This window comes from Homarus americanus, unplaced genomic scaffold (assembly GCF_018991925.1).
Source record: "Homarus americanus isolate GMGI-L3 unplaced genomic scaffold, GMGI_Hamer_2.0 scaffold41366, whole genome shotgun sequence".
Classification (NCBI taxonomy): Eukaryota; Metazoa; Arthropoda; class Malacostraca; order Decapoda; family Nephropidae; genus Homarus; species Homarus americanus.
In genome coordinates, this window is record NW_024723541.1 from 6,608,823 (window position 1) to 6,631,594 (window position 22,772).

A 22,772-nucleotide genomic window follows, 5' to 3' on the forward strand; every position below is an offset into this window, starting at 1 on the left:
TATATATATATATATATATATATATATATATATATATATATATATATATATATATATATATATATATATATATATATATATATATATATATATATATATATATATATATATATATATATATATATATATTTTTTTTTTTTTATGACAATGCAAGAGCTGCAATTACTTAGCATGTGCAGGAACTTTTTCTAATAAGTTCTAATATAAAAATAAGAGGAGGTGTGTCATATAAATAGTAGTCATAATAATGATGAAATTCCACTGTAGGAGAAGATAAAACCCAGAACAGGGAAATGTGGTAGGAGAAAGCAGCTCAAAGCAAGCATATAAAACATGGGACGAGGTTGAGCAAACAAGGACTAGCAATATTTTGGGGGGACAGAAGAATCTCTCACTGCTTAAGATGACTGTAGGTTACAGTGGAAATATACAGTGCTGTCGTTCTTCAGTCTTTCATCTTCTCCTACTGTGGGATTTCATTGTTATGATTTATGTGGTATTACATAATTTTTTTCAATCAGTTATAATTAACATATATACTTTCAATGTTCACATATATTATTGTCTAGGTGGAGCTCATCTTGACCCTAAGAAACTTCAGTGATCTATCTAACTGGGATTATAGACCTGGAGGTTACAAAATACTACCAAGGTCAGCCTTTAGCAAGAGTCAGCCCCGCTTGGCAATTAAATGGTTAGTCATAAAAAGAAACCTCAAATAAAAGAGAAAGATAAGAGAAAATAGCACTCAGCATCATGAGCTTAGGTTTATATTGAGAATAATGTGGTTAAAACAATTCAAGTTGAAGATATGAGCAAGTATGTTTTGAGGATTCATGCTGGAACATGTTGTGTTAGTGCTTCCTACAGTCATCCTGCATACTGTTCGATCTTCCTTGTGTGTGAAGATTGTAGATTGAAAGATTCTTAAATCAATATAGTACAGAATATTCTGTACAGCCTGCTCGTAAGCTGTTATTATACTGTACAGTAATGATAGCTGGTGTATTTAATATCAGAATTAACACTTATACTGCCCATAGATATATTAGTAGTTGCAGGTGAAACTGGGTTTCATAGGCATGACTGTATATAAAGATTACAATAAGACAAAAACTGTGGTGGAATGAACGAACAAACATGTTGGGTAGATCATGGCGTACAGGAACTACAAAGATAGGGGGAAAATAGTAGGAGAAAGCAGTGCAAAACATGTGTAGAAGGTAACAGGGATAAGGCTGAGCAAATAAGGATTCAAGCGAGTATTTGAGGTGGACAAACTGATATCAAGTCATGTTTGCTGTTTAAAAAATAGCATTGAATTAACAATGTACAGATTATACTTTCATGTGAGGTATTATTCCCAATTAACTAAGGAATAAGAAAGGTGGCTGTACAAGGCATTGGGAGAGTACTGTATATAAGAGATCTGGATCTGGTATAGGAGCAGGGATTGTGTGGTCTGCTTAATGTTGTGGAGCATAACTCGTTAGGGAAATATATGCTGTACAGTATTGGATGTAAAACAACAAAACAAGGGTGACAAAAAATGGCTTATGAGCTATGCCAGTGAGCTAGTTTGTTTGACATGGGCAAAAAGATCATCGAATGAGAGAATTAATCCGTCATAAATTTAGCTAAAAGTATTTATAGTAAAAGTTTCTGGACTTCTCTTTTGGTGAGTCTATAACAGTAGATATGAAAGAGTGGTAGAGAAGTGATGCAGTGCAGGAGAATCATGAGAGGCAGGGGGTTGAAAGTCAATGCTGGGAAGACGAGAGGTTATGTTGTGCAACAAGATGGAAAAAGAGAAATTCTGACAGGTTTAGATACTGAGTTACAGTCCTGTAAACTGAGGAACATACAGGTAGTGAAGGACGGGGTGAGGGTGGGCAAAATGGAGGGAGGTTGAAGGAGTTTCATGTGATAAGGAAATTAGTTGAAAATTTATAAGACGGTGGCTAGGCTTGTACTGATGTATGGAGCAGAGAAGTGGGCATTGAGGAAAGAGGAGGAGAAGGATTTGTTGGAGAGAGCTGTGATGAAGATGTTTCAGTGGATATTGGGAGTGTCACTTAGAGACAGGTTGAACCAAAGAACATTAGAACAAGAGTGATATGGCAAAAAGAGGGGCAAGACTGGGATGGCTTAAGCATACTGGTAAGAATTGATGAGAGGAGGGGGAGGTGATCATAAGCCAGGAATAAGCCAGTCAGAAAGAGGACATCAAGATGAACATGGAGAATAAGGTGATGGGACAAGGTTAAGTGAGACATGCAAAACAGTGAACTAAGAGTGAAGACTGAAAAAAAACATGGTAATGACACTGTTGAAGACATGAGCCCTAACTAATAGAAATTACTAAGGAAAAAGGTTGATCATAATACAATACTCAATTTTTAAGGAAATGCCAAAGTTTCATTTATGATAAATTCACCAATCTACATTAAGGAAAGTTGATTTTATAATGCAAACACTAGTGCCAATGACTTCTAAGCCAAACTTTCTTAGTGAAAGTGAAGTAGGTTAAGTGGGATTAACATTAGTCTATATATGTATGAGTATACTGTACAGTACTGTATTATCTTTACTCTTTGTCTACTGTTGTGAGAGTTAGATCAAGGGCTACAGACACAAACAATTGGACAATGATACAAGGTAAGTGGAAATGAAAGAAAAGGGCTAAAACAAATAGAAATGCTGTACATTATACACTATTTGTATCCTCAACTTGCATACTTAGTAAGTTATAGAAATTGAATCCTTTGCCTCTACAGTGATTCATGTAATATTCATCATTGTTATTAATTAGTGCAGCGTACTGTCATGTTTCTTATATAATGGTGTGGATGACTTAATGTAGCACTGGTGCATACACAGTTAAAAGATCAGCTCTCAAAATACCCTTTTGTGTGTATTTTGCCTTGTTTATAATACAGTGGTCCCTCGGTTAACGAATGCCTCGGTTAATGAATTACCTTCCATAAGACTCAATTCGGTTCACAAAAAAAAATTCGATTTACAAAATCCTTACGAAAATCACGTTTTGTTGTGAGCATCAGCTGATGGCCCAGTCTGCCAATTCAGTAATCTGTTCTAAGTTTTAATTCGTTTCCAATGGTGTAAATACACCTGTATCAATAAATTTGAGCTTTTTAATATTTTTTATTGTTTTATATTAAAATTATTAGTCATTTTAACATTTATTTACTGTCAAGACAGCAACCATTTTGTTGGTGTCTTGAATATTTTTGCATTTTTCATTGAAATTATTGGTCATTCTGAACTTAAGTTAACATATTGATAATATACAGGTGTAGCGTAGTGCAGTGTTGATTTAAAGAAAATAATCTTGAATTGCACCTAGTGAACTTAAAATTTTATTGGTGAAATAACTGCATCAAGCATGGGTCCCCTGAAAGGTGATTTTTCCTCCATACCACTTCCTTCTCTTCTCCTTTCTCCCCCACCCCCACTTCTAATTCCCATCATCATCATCAACCAGGAACCTTCTACATACACACCTCAAAGTAAGTGTATACTGCAATTTTTTTTTTTTTTTATACTTTGTATGTACTTTTCTGTGAGCTGGAACCAATTACCAATATCCCATTGAAACAATGAATTCGGTTAACGAACTACCTTCTGGAACGAATTGTGTTCGTTAACCGAGGAACCACTGTACAGTATATATATATATATATAATATGCAAATAAATCACTGAAGGTGTGCGTGATCCAGGTGTGTATATATATATATATATATATATATATATATATATATATATATATATATATATATATATATATATATATATATATATATATATATATCTTGATAAAATCAAAAATGGAAACAAATTACCTTAGCTCGTCTTTATTCAAGACATCTTCAGAGGCACACACACACCTGGATCATGCGCACTACAGTGATTTATTTGCATATATATATATATATATATATATATATATATATATATATATATATATATATATATATATATATATATATATATATATATATATATATATATATATATATATATATATATATATATATAAAGTAGCTTCATGTATTTGGTGGTCTAAGATGTAAAAATGTGGGAAAGAAAAGTCCATATCCTGGAAATGTGGCAACCTACAAGTTTAATATATGAAACATTTCTGATTTAGCTCTCATATAGTACTCATTTGACATTGTTCTCTTTTTCAAATGTACATATTTATTAGTGAATTAACACTCTTACACTATTGCAGAAAATACAGGTTACAGTATAAGAGGAACTGATGAGGAGGCATCATCAATGTACCAAAATACTTACATATCCTCATAACAAAAGACATTGTTAAAATTACCTTATGTATAATAGTATCACACAAAATATGATCACATCTTTCCAACTCTGATCACATCTCTCCTGGAAACCTCATGTCCAACCCTTACCTTCTCTCTTCTGTAAATAAGAACAGAACAGCTATTAATGGGTCATATCTGGGCTGCAGAGTTAGTGTAATACTTTATTTAGAATCTCCAGCTGTATATAAGAGGTTTATAATGTGTCTGGTTTAAATATCTGGTGTCATGCCAATTTTGAACCTCTGAACTCTGGCATCCACAAAAAATCACATTGTGTGCTATACATATCTCTAACACACTTAAAGTTTTACTCATGGTTAACTTTTGGCCCAAGTTTTATGCCGACAGATAAACTGTAAACATCTTTATATACACCCAAACAAGATCCAAAAGAGTATCATATCAACTTTGAGTCAGACATGACTACAACATCAATAGTGATGATGTTAATAATCAAATATATTATCACAAATAATAATAATAATACAGTAATAAGTGGAGATTCTACAATGTTTCAAGCAACTACAGTAACAGTTGAAAGTAGAGACCAAGACTAAACACCCAAGCATCTAATATCAGATAAAACCAAATTCTTCATAAAACTGATACCCGGTATGTATAGTACACCTACTGTTCTCAACAAGGTAAAAACAATAACAGTGGAAATATAAAAAGACAGTACACGATGAAGTCAAATTAAAGTATAAAGTTCAGAAAAATTGGTAACAACAGAAACTCGCATTCTTACGGTATGGCGTCTGTAGTTAAGTAAGATTATTTTTCATCTTCCTTGTCATTTTATATACATGTGAATTGTTTACATAATTAAATGCTAAACAACAAACACAAGGTAACGTGGCTGTTTCCAGAATTTTCTCAGAATTTAACAGAATGACGCAGTATTTCATCGTCAGATTTGCTCCCAGATCCAGAAGAAAAAAATTGGAGAGAGTTTGTGGTATTTTTCTCGGAATTAAAAAAAAAAGCGCCTGATTTTCAACTTAAGAAAATCGTTCCCAAACCCGGAATTTTCTGGAAAAAATACGAGGAAATTTCAATTCCAGCTATTGGAGAGTTCTGGCTAACAGAGATATTACCCGGTTTTGTTATGGTGTGGGGTGGCTGGAATCAAGAACTAACACACATACAGAATTACAGAAATTTATTGTAATAAAAAAAAATCTGAAATCTCCATAATAGTTAAACCCTCAAGACATACCCGGTAGTAATTTATGAAAGTATTATACCAAAATATACATAAATTATTGGTTTTAACTTTTCATTGTGGAACATTATTTAGTTTATATTATATAGTACAGTAAATCCGCGCTTAATGTCGTCCCGCTTAACGTTGTTTCGGTACTACGTCACTAAACTTTAGACCAAAAATTCTTTTAACGTCCCGGTGATCCGATACTAACTACGTCGTTTTGCATCGTCACGGACTACATTTTACGGTGCATCTCCCTCTCTCGTCTGGCCGCGCTATGCTCTCTCGGCTTGGCACAGGGTCTCAGTGACTCGCCACCCTCCTCTCCTGCCCTCCTCCTCCGCTCCCGCCCTCCTCCTCCGCTCCCGCCCTCCTCCGCCCCCGCTCTCCTCCGCTTCCGCCCTCCTCCTCCGCTCCTGCCATCCGCCTCCTCCGCTTCACTACCCACCACCACACACTCGCTCTACCACCTCCGCCCATCGGTGAGTACCAATACAAATTTAGTAGTTGTATATGTATGCATTATTTTCTATAGAAATGGCAATGATTTTCTGTACAGTATATGTAATGTATTTCATGGGGCAAAGGGAGGCTCTGGAACGTAACTCCCATATTTTATCTATTTCTTATGGGGAAAATTGGTCCGCTTAACATCGTTTCGTATAACGTCGCATTTTTAGGAACGTAACCCTGACGTTAAGCAAGGACTTACTGTACTGTAGTTGCCAATTAAAACTTGATGCGCTGATACAGAATAATTTTATTGTGTGTTGTGCAAGGTTTTATTCTTCATTTTTATTTATGTACTGATATTTTATTCCCATAAATGATTGAGCCTCATTACTTTTAAGAATATTAGGTTGATCTCAAGTATTTTTTACTTGTAACATGTTAGAAAGTTTACCTCTTCCTTTGATGTTGAACTCTGTAAGATATTTGCAATTATTTAGTAGCAAACTTCAGTAATTCTGTTTTCAAAATGGTGGTCATGAGTCTTTAGAGAATACTGTACACAATACTTTATATGTCGCTAGCAGTAAAAGTCTAGAAGTGAAAGAGCTTGTGGATGCACTAAATGGCCCATCTTGAAAGTATATAAATACAGTTCAGTACTGATTTTGACGAGAGAACTATAAATACCCAAAGTTTGAGAAGATGATTGTCATGAGATTCATTATAGTGTACTGTATACCTTTTTATACCTCGGCATCAATAAGGTACAGTACCGTAATTTGTATCCGCTCGCCACTTGAAATCTGTTTGTTGATGTTTGATTAATTGATTTGTATATCTGGCATTGTGAGTGTTTATTGATAAGTTCTGTAATTTCTATACTATACAGTATCTGAAAATCATACTATCAAAACAAAGACTAGTTTTGAGCTTCTTTACCAAATAATATCCTTATAAGACAACAAGAAAAGAGATTCAACTGTAGATACTAACTGGTTATGACATAATGCAATAGTCAATAAACTTGCACACTTCAAGCTTGCCAAATTATCATGCAGAGCGAACATAAAGGACCTATAGCCAAAAGGTAAATAAGATAAATAAATATTTTCCACAAAGACTAGTGAAAAGATGGTTTATACATACTTAATAACTCACATTACAAAAAACAATGGAGACATATTACCAAGAATGTTGAATAACTTAAAAATACAGCGGTACAGTGCATATTGTACTGTACTGTATTGTATGCAGTAAAAGCTAAATGATTGACAAGAAACCCTACAAGCCAGAGTGAAAACCATAAAGAGGATGATTACCCATTATTTTTACTTCTTTCTGGTCACATAAAGATTAGGTACCGCAGTTTATTTCATCTGATGATTAAATGCCATAATGCTACCTGTGGGGGGGGGGGGATGTTAGCACCTGTGGTGCCTAATCTTCATAGATTCCCTTATTTCTACCGATGTCTACTCATCAAAGTATAAACAACCTCTTTGTGCTCTCTTCAGAAGTACTGTAATGTAATTATTTTATCCTAAGCATAATTATAATAACTGATTCGTACTCGTCATCAATATTCTTTTGAGCTTAGTCCTCCTCCAGTGTTGTGTAGGTCAGGTCATGGGTACTAAACCCTCAAGAAGTGAAGCAAGTACAATACAGCATGCCCTTAAAATTCACCAGGGTTTGGTTCTGAAAATGGCCGCAAATTACCAAATCGGCGAATATCATTTGCTAACCGGGGGAGGGGGGGATACATTTTTACTTGTGTGAAATTAAATGTATATTCCCTTTATGTGTTTGCCCTTAGGATAATTATTTCTTTTACCTGTATTGTATATGTGAGTATGTATAGATACACACACACAAATACTGTTTATAATATAATGGTAAAAAAACCTCTCACAAATAATCAGAAACAAGATGACAAAATGTATAAAAAATGTGAGAGTTTACCCCCAAGTCAAGTCCTTGCTTTTTGTTATTAAAGTTGAGTTGGTTGGGTTGCCATACGGCAATTTTTTCCTCGTAAAAATTAGTCTCTAGAATGAATGGCATCTGAGCGCCAGCTGGGTTGATACGAAGATCATACTTACAGAATTTCTTTCGTAGCCATCTAGCCAACCCAACATGAATGATGTCGGTAATTGCGGTGTAATAATGTATACCTTTTTCACAATATGTACTGTATGTACTGTACCTGTATAGCTACACAAAAATATGAGTTGAAAAAACCTTAACACCTCACATCTTGATCCAGTAGCCTGGTGGTTACAGTGACAAGCTAACCCAGCTACAATGCCATGATTAATCACTGATAAGCACTATTCTATCAGTAAACACTAATAATAACAGTAAATCCAGTGAAATATGGCCTTCTTCTGTGTTTCCATACTCATACAATTTGTCTCACTTCAAAAAGCTGGTTTTCTGGCATCTTCATGGTGTAGATTAATATTGTATATAACATTTTTCTTTTCTATTTTTAATTTCTTTTTACTCTTATTTTTTTGCCCCTAGGCCCCATTGTGGTTCAATGACCTGTGCTCGGGCAGGCTATTCCCCCCCAAAAAATAACAAATGCAGTCACTCACTTCCCTTACAGCTCCTGTTGCCAGGCATATGTATGGGAGAAAACAAATTTTTTAGTCAACTATGAAAATGGTACAGGCTCATTGATAACCAAATTATATAAACCACCCATTTTCCTACGATAACATAATAAGAAACATTGTGTCATTACTAGAGTGAATGAATTAATATTCACACATACCTGTACAAAAATTGACAATGTTATAAAAAAAATTATTTAACACACCAATCCATGCTGGCTGGCTGTGTACACCTCGTTTTCCCCTCCCCTGCCAATGATGAATAAAATGATGAATATGATGAAGGCAGGGGAGTTACAAGTACTCCTCATCTGCTTCGGAAGAGGAGTGCAGAGGGAGGTTAGAGCTGGGAGCGGCAGGAACGTCGTCCATGTCAGAGTCAGGAGGAGAAGGAGGTACACGAATAGAAGGAGCATGAACAGGAGGCTGAGGCTCTCTTGCAGGTGTAGGGCTTAGAGTGGACAAAAGCAGAAGAACATGGAGATTGGAGGCTGGGCAACCTGGCACTTGACATCCTTTAGTACTGTATTTCCTTATAAGGAACCAGGAGCTTCTCCATCCCCCTCTTGAAGTTGACTGATCTCTAGATAGAGGGATTGACGTCGAAAAAATAGTGCACGAGTGCCCTACAAGACAGCAAACCCCTATTGAGGTTTGTGACGGTTAAGGTGGGCACCTCCTCTTCACCTTCTTCTTCCTCCTCATCCTCATGACACTGCTCCTCGACAAGCTTGGCCAGCTCTTCCCCAGCATGACCCAGGAGCTATTCTTGTACCTCTTCCTCCTGAAGGTCGTGGAACCCCTCACCTCCCACTTGACGGGCAAACTGGATGTGCTGCACATCCTCGTCGACTGTGGGGAAGCCAGCAAAGTCGTTCACCAACTCTGGCCACAAGGCCCTCCAGCAGGAGTTAACACAGAGGGCTGTCAGATCATCATGGCACTGCTGAATGAAGGAGATGCAGTCTGCATTGGAGAACTTCTTCCACATTTCCCGCACTGACTCAGCACCATCCCGTGTGTCGTCATCCAAGGCCTGCCGTATCCTGCTGAAGGTGTGGGTCATGTACCTTGCCTTGAAGACTGTGATGACTCCCTGGTTAAGTGGTTGGAGCAATGATGTGTTGTTGGGCAGAAACATCACCTAGACATTTTTGTTTGCAACCTTGAGGGCCTTAAGGTGGCCAGGGCAGTTGTCGATCACAAAAAGGATCTTAAACTCCAGGCTTTTCTCCTGCAGGTAATCCTTGACCTCTATCACAAAACAATTGTGAAACCAGTCAGTGATCACCACTGCCATCATCCAGGCTTTCTTGTTGTGACAGTAGAAAACTGAAAAGAAGTGCATGTCTTTGTTCTTGAGTGCTCATGGTTGCTTGGCATGGTACAGCAGCATGGGCTTGATCATGTGTCCTGCAGCGTTGCCACATAGCAGGAGAGAGATACGATCTTTGGCCACCTTGAAGCCCGGTGAACTCCTTTCCACCTTGGAAATGAACCTCCTGGCTGGCGTCTTCTTCCACCACAAGCCAGTTTCGTCAGCATTTAAAACCTGCTCCGGCTTGTAGCCCTTCTCTTGGATAATTTCAGCAAAGATTGCAGGATACTCCCTTGCTGCTACATCGTTCGCTGAGGCTGACTCACCAGTGATCCTCAAGTTGTGCATGTTGTTCTTTTAGTTTTCAAACTACCCCTAACTGGCATTAAACTCTTTCTTTGAGGTATCACCAGAAACACCAGCACTAGCACCACCTTCACCACTCACTTCCCCTTCACCACCTTCCTCAGCATGGAAGGTCATACAGGACCTTGGCTTTGTCACGGATAAACTTCTGCCTGAGAGGGATGTGGCGGTTGGTTAAAGTCCTCAATCCAGATGTTAAGGGCTTTCTCCATCTTCACCATAGCTGTATCCCTCACATTAGTGGCTACCTTGGCAGAAGAGGGGCACTTAAGACAATAGCATTACGAATCTCCCTCTCTTCTTGATGTAGCGGACAGTTGACTCATTGGTGCCATACTCCCGGCTACACACAGCAATGCTTTGGCCACTCCTAAGTTTCTTCAGCAGTCGTATCTTCTCCATGAGGGTCATGACCTTCTTTTCTCTCTTCACTTGTTTGGGCGCCTTCCCGTGGCTGGATGAATGTGGTTGAGGGTGTTTGGAAGCCATCATAAGCATGAGGAGCACAGTTGTTACAAGAGCAGAGTAGCACGCGCAAGACAGACAAGTGTTTATCCCAGACTGAGGCGGAGCACGCACACGTGAGCCAACCTCCCAGGATGAAAGACACCTTGCGGGACGCCACAAAACTCAAGCACTCCCCGTCCCGGCCGTGAAAATGCCGGCAACTTTAAAACTATCTGCAGACATTCTTGGGTACATCCAATGTGTCATCCGCAAATAAATGAAGTCCACGAATTATAAGGGCATGCTGTATAGAATGTGACAGAAGGAGAATAAGACAATGAGAAGAAACAACCCCTCATATTAGTATTGGCAAAAAAATAATTTTGATAATATTTTACCTTTCAGTTGTACTAGGGGGTAAAACGAGTTAATAACCACAAGTAAAGCAATAATATGATGCCAAATTTCAAAAGTTATAGGGTATATTTCAACTCATTTTGAATAATTACTACTGAAATGGTTCCTCTGTAGCACCACATCCAAGTCATTATCATTAACAGTACTATACTCTTGTCTGCTTCAACCTTAAAAGAAAGTTCGTACATTATGTCTGGTGAACACAACAGTGCAAGAGTATGAATGAGTCCGTTATTATTACTAAGTTACAACCAATTTTATTTTTCTTAAGGAACTTCTTACTGACACTGAAATGTTGAGCAAAGTGGACATAGATCACTAAAACCACAGTTTTAAGATAAAAGTGTTAGCCCCAATTTCTGACTGTCATCAGGATTTCACTTTGGTTATGAATATAAATAAAGTAATAATTGCTGTGAAGTTGGTGAAACCTGGCAGCTGAACACAACTATGTACCTTTACCTTAATGCTGTGGAACAACCACAGGTATCCCAGATTTAAGATGATCCGTTTTATGATATTCCGCGTTAATGATAATTAGGTTTTAACATCCTTGATCAATTTACATTACGCAAAATCCGCATTAAGGATAGTTATCGTGAGGCTAAACTCGCTGACACAGAATGTGTAAACACTGGGGAAGTGCATCTTTCTCTTCACTTGTCAAATCCAAGATAGCCGCGTGCCACCTCAAGGCCACCGTACGTACTACAGTCACGCACTTTGTATCGTGTAACCAACATTAATGTTATTTATTGTTGTGTGGTGAGTCGTCCAATTTTTTGTGTTTACTTAGTGTAGGATTGTTTTTTCTGTGTTACGTGTGTGTCAGGCCAGGAACGTATCCCATGATTTACATAATGGTTTTCAGGAATGCAACTCCATCATAAATAGGGGGGCACCTGTATGTCGCAAGTCCAGGCTAAAGAGCAATGTAAAATAACATAAGATGTATTATTTATACTGTACAGTATAAGAACCTGCCAATTCCCCTGGAGACTGACCAGGAGAGATGTGTCAACTGTCTGAAGGATGGTGGCAGGTAACTGAAGGGAAAGGAGTATGAACTTCCTTTTTTCTGGGACTGAAGAAAGTTTAAAGAATGTGACTGTTAAGTAAAATTGAACTAATTGATTCAAGTGAACCTTAAACCTAACAGGACCTTGAGTCGCCTTCAGATTCACGTATTATAATTTGTTTGGAATCACTTGGATAAGGAGTGTTACATTAAATGGCTTTGTTCATCTGGATAGTGCAATATATGCCGTTATGACCTCTCTGAAGGGCACATAGAGGATATTTAATGGTATGACTCACAGGTCACTCACAATAACCCATAGGTCATAAAAAGTATATATTTATTTCTATAGGCATCTTATCACTATTTTCTCCATGTGACATTTGGATAAAGAGGAACTAATTAAGTGTATGTCTGCCATGTGCTTAAAAATATTTAAACCAGTACTGTATACTGTAATATGCCTAAAAAAAATTAATACACATGTTCAGTACTGTATATCTGGACTGAACTTTCATGTTGTTATAATTTAATTTAAACTACTGTATTGTTATCTTTACAAGAAGGTGAATACTACAGTATTTCAATCTGTAGTAATGGAAAAGGGAAAAAAATAATGATTCATTACTACAGTACCATAATTGTTGATTAACATTAATTTCCTTTACCCATCATATCTTTTAGTGCAAGTACTATAAGATGACCATGTCATCTGCTTGAGAATCCGACCCACAAATCTTAGTCGTCAGTCAATACTTTTAGTAACTACTGTACAAACTAAAACTGTGAAGAAAAAACAATCACTGTACAAAACCTCGTATTACAATAATAACGTACAGGTACTGTATTTTTAGTTCGCAATAAATAATTAAAATGATGGAAAAATTGGTGAAGTTGGCCTTCTTCACTTCCTGCAGAGATTTTACTCCTAGTGGTTTTACTGCAGATTCATCAATATATTCTGAAATCTTCAGGTTAACAAGATTTAAATACGTACAGCATTCAGCATAATCAAACTACAAAATTATCGTAAATATGTATTTTTACGAAACATGTTAGAAATACTGTAGCTAGCTTCCACATGTTTGTCAAACTTTATGATTTAAATGGCAGCCATAACTGATAGATAAGGTTGTAAAATCCTGATTAAGGGACTCGGGCTTAACTATTTTTAATATAAAATTGTGTATTGTTTCATTCCATCCACAAAACTTTACTAAAGTTATAGAACAAAGAAATTCAAGAGAGACAAGTGTAACACTGTATGCCCACCACTTTCTGTATTTGGGGCATAAAACTTCTTTGTAATGTTCTCTTTAATTCTTACAAGGTTATGCTGCAAAGTGGTCAGAAAAAAAGCCTCTCCTTTTAACTTGCCTCCATCCTTTCATCTGTCACACTCTCCAGATCACATAAACTGTGTATTATTTCTTTGCAAGGTATAGATTTTTATATATAAATTGCAGTATATATAAGTTTATCATTCAAAAATGGTCACTAACAAATAACATACTTAAATATGAAAGATTGCACGACAAAATTTAAACTATTATGCCCACTGATTATATTGGCTTGCATGTGAAGCCATTAACATTTTCTTTCAATAAAAATGAGGTCATTCACTCCAATTTGGCTAAGAAACTGAAGCATCTTTGTACAACAAATATAAAAACATATAGATACTAACTTGTCCAACATTTTGATAAAGATGCACCGAATTATACTGGGCCATCACTAATACCCCGTTTATACATTCAAAGTCATACTTGTTTCACATTCCAGCTGAGGCACCAACACTACCAGGGGTTACCAAGGAACATATAAAATGAAGAAATTAACAATATTACAATTGACTGAAAATACAATGATTTGGCAGTAATCATTATTTTCATCATCACCCTGGAAACTAATGATAAAAATGAGGCGTTGCGTGGAGAAACTAGCACAAGCGCCACCCAGGCCGCAATCATGTTTATACCTGCAAATGGTTCTTCAAACACCATGTTTTCATGAGGTGATGGATGAAGTGCAAAAACGCCACTGACCATATGGTTGAAAGTCCACAGACAAAAACCTAACTCTCTAGTCCGCATCTCATCTCGGAAAACTTTGATTGCATTTCCTGACAAAAAATGAGAATGGTGCTTCTGCTAGTTTCTCTATCAACGCTTCAAATGTTAATCACCGCTTAATTTCCTCAAATAAAAACAATACCTGTAGTATACATTAAAAAAAAAATTATATATATACGGGGTATATATATTTATATACAGGCGGCGGCGCCCCCCCCCCCCCCTAAAAAAAATCGAAGGGGGTAAGGTTCTAAAAATGGCTGCGAATCACCAAATCCCCGAATAACATTTGCGGACCCGGGGGTGGGGAGGGGTTACGTTTTTACTTGTTTACAAAGAAATGTATATTCCCTTTATGTGTTTGCCCTTAGGACAATTATTTATTTTGCCTGTAGTATTGTATATGTGTGTGTGTAGACACATACACACAAAACACATACCTGTGCAAATACATAGTAATTGGAAAATCTTCACAAATAATTTTAATCAGAAACAAATTTATTAAAATTGTAAGTCTACCCTCCAGTCCGTTCTCTATTGCAGTACTTTATTAATAGAGTACGGACTAGAGGGTAGACAGTCACACTTTTTATAAATTTGTTTCTGATTAAAATTATTTGTGAAGATTTTCCAATTATTATGTATTTGCACAGTTATGTGTTTTGTGTGTCTACACACACACACACACACATATTTACAATACAGGTAAAGGAAATTACTGTCTCTAGAATGAATGGCTCCCTGTCCCAGCCGCAAAAATGATGGCAACTTTAAAACTACCCACAGACATTCTTGGGTACATCCAGGGTGTCATCCCCGAATAACTGAGAACCACAAAGTAAAAATCCGTGAACTTGGGGGCCTGTATATATCAAATACTGTACCAAAACTCATTTTAAATACATTCTTGTTACCTGCATCAATTTAAATTTTCAGTTTCATTTACAGTACTAGTACAGGTAATGTAAAACTTTGGGGTAACGCAATAATTCAGTTTGGAGTAAAGATCGGACGACAAATTTTATGTTCTGCAAAAGTGACTAATTGTCTTAAAATCCCAAATACCACAGACTGAAAGTTCAGTACTAAACGTGAGAGAGAGAACCATACCTCTGATTCTATATATTATATTTTATGATGATCCTAATAAGAGACATTAAGATAACAAAGAAAATAACTAAATTATCAATATTTTTTGTTAAGAAATACAAATCAACGTTCCCTAAATTTACACAACAATTTATGTACTACTGAAGAAACTGTTGTTGTTTCTGTCAGTGGCAGCGTAAAACACTGTCCACAGAAGAGATCTTTTGATGATCAAAGCATAATATTAATATAAATGGCAAACTAATTTTTGGCATGACATTTGCTACCTTCAGGGAATTAAGAGTAGGGAGATCATATTCCCTTGCTTGATAGTCACCATTAATTCCTCTGCCACACAAACTTTGTGTATCTGAATAAAACATGGTGAAAGAATACACTCTGTAACACTATTCTTGCATATGTTTGTCAATTTTGTTGCATGTTAAAGAAACTCATGTTTTTGCCTAAGAGTCTGGCATTCAAAAAATTTAAGGATAATTTCTTATTGTTTTATCAAAAAATATTTGTATAGTTACTCATGTTTCCGTTAAATGGTTCTCTGATCCTGTATCAGAAAGAAGTATTATACATTTCTATGGTTATTAAATCTCTTTATTGTACAAATAATCTTAACAATTACCGCTAAAACCTTCCCCATTATCTGAAAGTAGCAACACAACATAATAAACTGCACATAAAGGTATTTACATGCAAATTATAGACAAAATAACAGTTAAGAAGTGAACTAATATAAATTTAATACACATGAAACCAATGTTTAAAAAGGGTTTCATATACCAGTTCCAAGTCGGTGGATGTACTGTATGAAAAAATAGTTCACAGTTAATCAACTCAACATTGTTAACTTTCCTTGGTTGAGAGAATGAGACATTAAATATGATATGATGAAACAAGTATGTATATTTAAATGCCACAAAACTACCTCTCCAATTATGTTACTTTGAGCAAAACATGAGACTTAGAACCTTATAGCCAACATAACAATTGACTCTCAGGACACTATGTTATCCAGTAAAGTTCTTGTTCTACTGTTATTGTTACAAACAAATAAGAAAAACAAAGTGCACAAGATTCTACATGTGCCACAAAATAATGAGTCACAGGAAATAGGATCAGTCTCGGTACAATAAACTCCTAGTTTTCTTTAAATACATGACCTAAATATTTTTAATGACACGTGTTAAATCTTTTACAACTTTGCCAAGCCAAAAACAGAAATATGTAAATTGAAGGAAATGCTGCTGAACATTTTATGTTATATTTTTCTTCATAATTCCATAAATTTTTTCAGATGCATACAATTATAATGAACAGCATTGTTGTTCAATTTCCAAATACAGTATCACTATTAATCTGGTCTATTAGCTGCATTCACATTGTAATACTATTTGTCAGGGTGCAGACAATTAGGTATATAAAGGTGCAAAAATAGGAGTAATTCTTTGAACACAAACCATAGGACACAGCTGTTATTTCAAACTGCCCATCACGATTATAACAGCTACCCTTCTTGACATTTACTTTACCAATCTATGTTTATAGCCAAAAGTTTTCTGCTTCTGGATGACAATCTTCTTCATATCCATTCTCTTAATATTTACTGCATAGTTGCTGTATCATCTCGCCAAATATTCAGTAAAGATTTAAAAAAAAAATCCGTTGGCCACAAGAAGCTATGAAGTTGTAAGTTCCATATGCCATGACAAGAGGCATAAACAGGAGATTACAATTGTTGCATTAAGACAAGCTTCTCCCACAGATTTTTTCCATGTTATGCTTAAACAGTGTTTGATCTTATATATGTTAATGGATTTACAAAACAAGGCTTATTCTGAGCTGTAGGTGTTAAGCTTCATTCACCCCATGTGGTAAGATTATGGGGGGACTCTCAACAAACATTACATTATTTTATAACTTTTATAAAAATATGAGCATTTGGGTGTACAGTCCATACTTCATTTTAACGACTAATTGGTACCACGAAAACGGTCGTTAAAGTTAAAATCTTTAATGTGGTGAGGATAGTTTACATGCTATATGGGTCAACTGGTACCAGCCCCACAAAAAATTACAACCACTTATTTACACACATTAATACTGCATGTAGAGTTAATAACTGATAATAATTTCAGTAATGTCTAAAGAGACACTCACTGAACAGCTTAATGAGACTGTTGTCATCCGAGGCAGGGGAGTGGTGTTAGTGCCCCCTGCCCCCACACTCACTGCTTCCTCAGCACCACCACCAACTGATCCTTCAGTCTCAAAGCCAGTAAAGTCGAGTGGTAAATCATCTAACAATCGCACACACAGGAAAATCTTGAACATTATCATCAACAATGCCGTCATCTCCCTCTTGAATGTCGACTCACAGATAAGTTGGTGGGCTACACCACACCTGTTCACACGCTCCGATCAAAACAAACCACCCCGCTTGCTGACGTCATCAAGATGGCCGCCCAGAGTGACTATCAATTTGCATGACTGATCGTTATTGTGTTGAAATGTATCGTTAATGTGTCGAGGTGTCTCATTACTGTCGTTATTGCGATGAATCGTTAATGTGAAACTTGTTAAAGTGAAGTATGTACTGTATTCTCAATGAAAGTTTTGTAAATTGTAACCAAAACAGTATCATTTATGTTTGCTTTACACTTTTTTTTTTTTCTAAATTTCATGCTGATTTAACATGTTAAATACACAAATTATTACTTGTGTCTGAGTGAACAAGTTAAGTAGAGGAGACAAAGGGAATAATTAAAGATTACATATAAATATAAAGGGGGGGGGGAGTATGTGTATGATGGAGGTTCTTCATGAGCCGACATTACTCTTATCTCACAACATTTTGTATATACATGTATAATTTATCTAAGGCATCATCCTTCACCTTGCATAAAGAATAAATTTATTTGCATCCAGTAAGTAAGTAAGTAAAAAAAAAAAAAAAAAAGAATTCATATTAATAAACCTGTAGTCCCATTATCATTAATACTTGCGTAACTGTAACACCAGTCTCTTGTTTATATTATTTCTTCCCAAGTTGTCTTGATGTATTTATAAAAATCCATATTCTTCCTTTTACGCGTCCCAGGGTGTTATACAAATACCCTGTACGTACCCTTTCATAAACATTCTTGCCCTTTTTATCAATTTGCTAAACCATTTCATCAATTTTCTGAACAAGTGGTATGTTAATTTATTTATTCCTTTTATCAATTTACTTAACCATTTTGTCAAAGTGTCCCACAAGAAAACTACATCAACAAATACTACCCTCTGGCAGGTCTAAGTTCATGCTTCCTTTCCATTTTAGTAATTTCCTTAAGTTTTACAGTACTCACAAACATCTCCCAGAATTTCACTATACAGTACGTACTGTATTTACATATAAAACATCTTTAATATTTAACAAAACATATTAACAATGAAAAAATAATAAATCTTTAGCTTAAACTTTCTCCAACAACACCAAATTTAAGTCTTTACTGATGAATATTTTATCTCAAAGAAAATTTATAATACATCATAGAATTTTCACATCTTCCTGGCACTTTACCTCCATTTCTTATACTTGCACCATTTGTTTCGTTTTAATCACAAAGTGTATCATTGGCCAATAGTTATCTTTACCAATAGAAACTTTTTTGGCAAACTTTATATCCAATAGAATTTTAATAATTTCAGCTTCCCCTTCCTTGATACCAAGATGCATTCATATAACATGACCTTAATCTGGAAATAAAATTCTGGATATGAGACAATTTTCTTGTTATGTGGCTGTGCTTTTCATGACCTTGCTACACCAAAGACATCCAAATCAAGTTTAATTCACTCTTTATACTGATGTCATGGGTTTCAGTCTCATAAAATTAATGTTCACAAAGAATAACTGATCAACTGTTGGTAGAGCAAGGAGTGATCAATACCCATTGGCAGAAGTGAAATGAACAACAGGTATAGTCAACATAAAAAATTTCTGAACTTTTAGTGATATACACCAAGAATTCTGAACAACCCCCATTTACTTGGGTGATTCCTATTAATTTATCTATATTAGCTACACATGATATACAGAATACACTGTATTGGTTACACAATGCATTGCACAGTCAGAAGTACAATCCTTACCAAAGTAACATGGCCTCAGTCAGTGATTGTTGCAAAGGCCGCCAGTCCCATGGATGCAGAAATTTTTTTTGTTGACTGTACACTTCAATAAACTTGATAAAATGATAGATGCTTTCTCCACACATATAGATGAACTAATAACACTCACAATAATACGGGGGTACTTTCATTCATAGAACCTCCATCCTGTGTGAATTTAAAAAATAATAATTTGGATGCTAAGAGAAAATAATAGTGAGAAACCCAAAAAGCTCATTAAAAAAAAAGTATTTTTTTTTTGTTATTCCTTGTGTACAGCATCACATTTTTACACTGACGCAGTAAAGCTTTGTTTTGAAATAATTACTTGCAGTTTATCTACATCATTCCCACACATATTGAGAGTCCTGTATACTGTACAGTATATAATATGAAAACATGGGAAGCTTGTTGAAAATTGACTCTGCATTATCACTCATTCCTCCATGCCTTTAAATTCCCCAGCATTACAGATGGAACTTTCAACCTCAATATCAGATTTGGGGACAAAAAAATCAAACACTTGGTATCTCATAACTTAAGAAACATGCTTGGCACAGCTGCCCATAGTTCAAACCATGAACCTTGAAATGGTTAAAAACAAAAAAATAAAATTTGGCAGAACATGATATGATTCATGTTCATTCAAAGGTTGATGCAGTTGAGGACCCAAAAGGCAAAGAATGGGCAAAGGACACTGTCATTATGGATAATATATTTATATAAACTCCTTCTATTAGTATGCATTTCCAACCTCCTAGCTCTCTGACATTTAATGTTAATGCAGGGTCTATAAGTTCCATCTGCTCCTACTAAGGCAAAACATATGATTATGATGAACCAATAAAAATGTGTTGTTGATGAATACCCTAAATTGCCCTAAGCATTACCACTTGCCGAGAACTGTGTCTCTGATGGCGTCGACGTACTGCGCAGGCACCCAGTAGATCCAGTAGCGAGAGGCTTCTGTTGGTCCTAACTGCAGCCCCTAAAACATTCCCAAAATTGATAACTCACTAAAGATGCAATAAATTTATCACACATTTGTTTCATAAGAGCAATAACTGTGGATAGATAATTTCAACTTCAACCAAAAGAATACTGTTTACAACATTGATGACTATACTCCCCTAATATAGTCTTAAAAATTAAAATGCTCATTTTTGAAAGGTCAATATGGTTATATTGTTCTAAGCCAAAATCCTTCTAAAAAAATTTATAACCTTACTAGTTGTGCAATTAAATGTTTGCATTAATACAATACAGTATATTCAGTCATTCTAGAGACTACAATTGGCCACTATACCAGATTGTTCTTAAAGTCAAATGATAAATGAAATCACAATTATACCATTTTTAATTCTTGCAAGACCTTTCCTCCAACAACACAGTGTAGCTGATCATAAAAGTAATATAATCTCTCTATTTTGCTGTCATTACTTCCTTCTAGCTGCCTTACAACCAACATCCTCCTTTCTACAACAAAGCCAACAACATACCTGTGGTGAATTCTTATCTTTGTGTAAATTATTATGAGGATCATTCATACCAAACTGTTATGAATCAGTAAACTGGCCACATGTAGCAAGATGCACAAAATTTTCAAAGGAAAATATAAAAATCATGAATATCACAGAATATTTACCATTATAGTACTGTACTTTACTAGATTATTTAGTAATGTTGGTTGTTTGTGCCGAGTTTATCAAATCCCTATTTAGCCTAAAGCTGCACACTACCAACTTGAAAACATTTCTTCCACATAAACTATAGGTAAAGGAGTGAGTCGTCATCATCATCAAAGTTTTATGGCCACTTCCCATGCTTGTGTGAGTTAGCAACAATTAAAACAAGGCAGATCTCCATGCAGTCTCCCTTGTCAGGGTCCTAATTCTAAAGTCATGTCTTACAACCTCTCTCCATGTCCTTCTTGGCCTACCACTGGCTCTCCTCCCCCTCCATATTTAGCCTCGTGCACCTCTTAACCCAAATGATCTCCACACACCCAAGCCATCTCAGCCTGCCGCTATGCAGAACGTTGCCACTATAGTACTGTACTCTCAATACACAGCTACCTTTTTAGCTCTGAACAGGGCTTCCTGTCTTTCAGTGTCACATATCACTCCCACCTCACCATTCTCATTTCAGATATCTCAAGTTTACTTATATCATCCATGTTTCTCTGCCATACAACATCACAATTCTCACACCTGCTGCACACATTCTTCCTTTCATGCAGAGGGAAGGTCCACTTATCGTAATAAAGGCAGCTCCCTAAACTTCATCCAACCATTTTTTACTCTTGCAACTGAATAGGCTTCAGCACCCCCACCAGCACTGATCATGTCACCTGAGTAACAAAACTTCTCAAGCCTTGCTGTGGGCACATAGTTACCTGGACATATAGAACATTTATAGTCAGCAACATCCTGCAGTCTACTATATACTCCACTGCACCTCTTGTGTATCCATATTCCATATTCACTGCACATTATTGAGTTGCTGTCATCACCTTTTATACAGACAGCACATGGCCACTTTCCACCATGGTTCCCTCACGTACACCACTAATCATTACCTTTGTTTTTGCCACATTCGTTCTCAGGCCCATTGACTCTATTTCATCCATTTCTTAAATTTCTCCATTGCCTTTTCAATACTATCTACTATCAGCACTAAGTCATCAGTTTATAACTCTCAGGGCAGGCCAGCCCCAAAGTCCCATAATATTGCCTACAGGACGGACTCAAGAAAGAACCCCGATGGACCCCTACTTTCACCTCAATTTGCTCATGTGAGGAAAAACCATTTCATGAGAAAGCCAGTGGGAACAAGAGGAACATGACTTGGTAACCAGCAGAGGGTAACGAGGAGTACGTTTTGGCTGCGGCATAAGTAGGCTGAAGAAACACTTGAAAAATCATCAACCAGGAAAAATATTCACTTAAGTTAAACCCTTGACTTTTGTACTGTTACTTCAGCCACAAAAAACTCAAGTCAAGATAAGTGTAGGTGATAAATAACTGACAAATTTATATTTTAAGTAAAAACAATAATGTCAATTATTTTTTACCCATCATGTAGAAATTACTTTACTTAAAATTCCTGCTTATTATGATGTAAACTCCTATTGTCTTTATACCCTATCCAACTTTCATATGGAATGGATCAAGAGGCAAAGGTGACCTAAGGGAAAGGGGATTTTACAGGGGTAAGAATGCAAGGCAAGTGTAAGAA

General features: G+C 36.1%; 1 protein-coding gene across 4 annotated transcripts in view; it reads right to left on the reverse strand.

Annotated features, from left to right (window-relative positions):
* Window positions 1–4,120: 4,120 nt before the first annotated feature.
* LOC121863612 (ubiquitin domain-containing protein UBFD1-like) overlaps window positions 4,121–22,772 on the reverse strand; it is a 33,843-nt gene continuing 15,191 nt past the window's right edge. Inside the window, exons 7-8 of one of the 4 annotated variants that reach the window (XM_042362343.1) lie at window positions 20,433–20,523; window positions 4,121–4,454 (exon numbers count right to left, since the gene is read on the reverse strand). In XM_042362343.1, the coding sequence (XP_042218277.1) occupies window positions 4,441–4,454; window positions 20,433–20,523 (105 nt within the window). In that variant the 3' untranslated portion in view covers window positions 4,121–4,440. Of the gene's footprint in view, window positions 4,455–15,961; window positions 19,122–20,425; window positions 20,524–22,772 lie in introns of those variants that run through there. The other 3 variants (XM_042362344.1, XM_042362346.1, XM_042362345.1) reach the window with 3 other exon arrangements.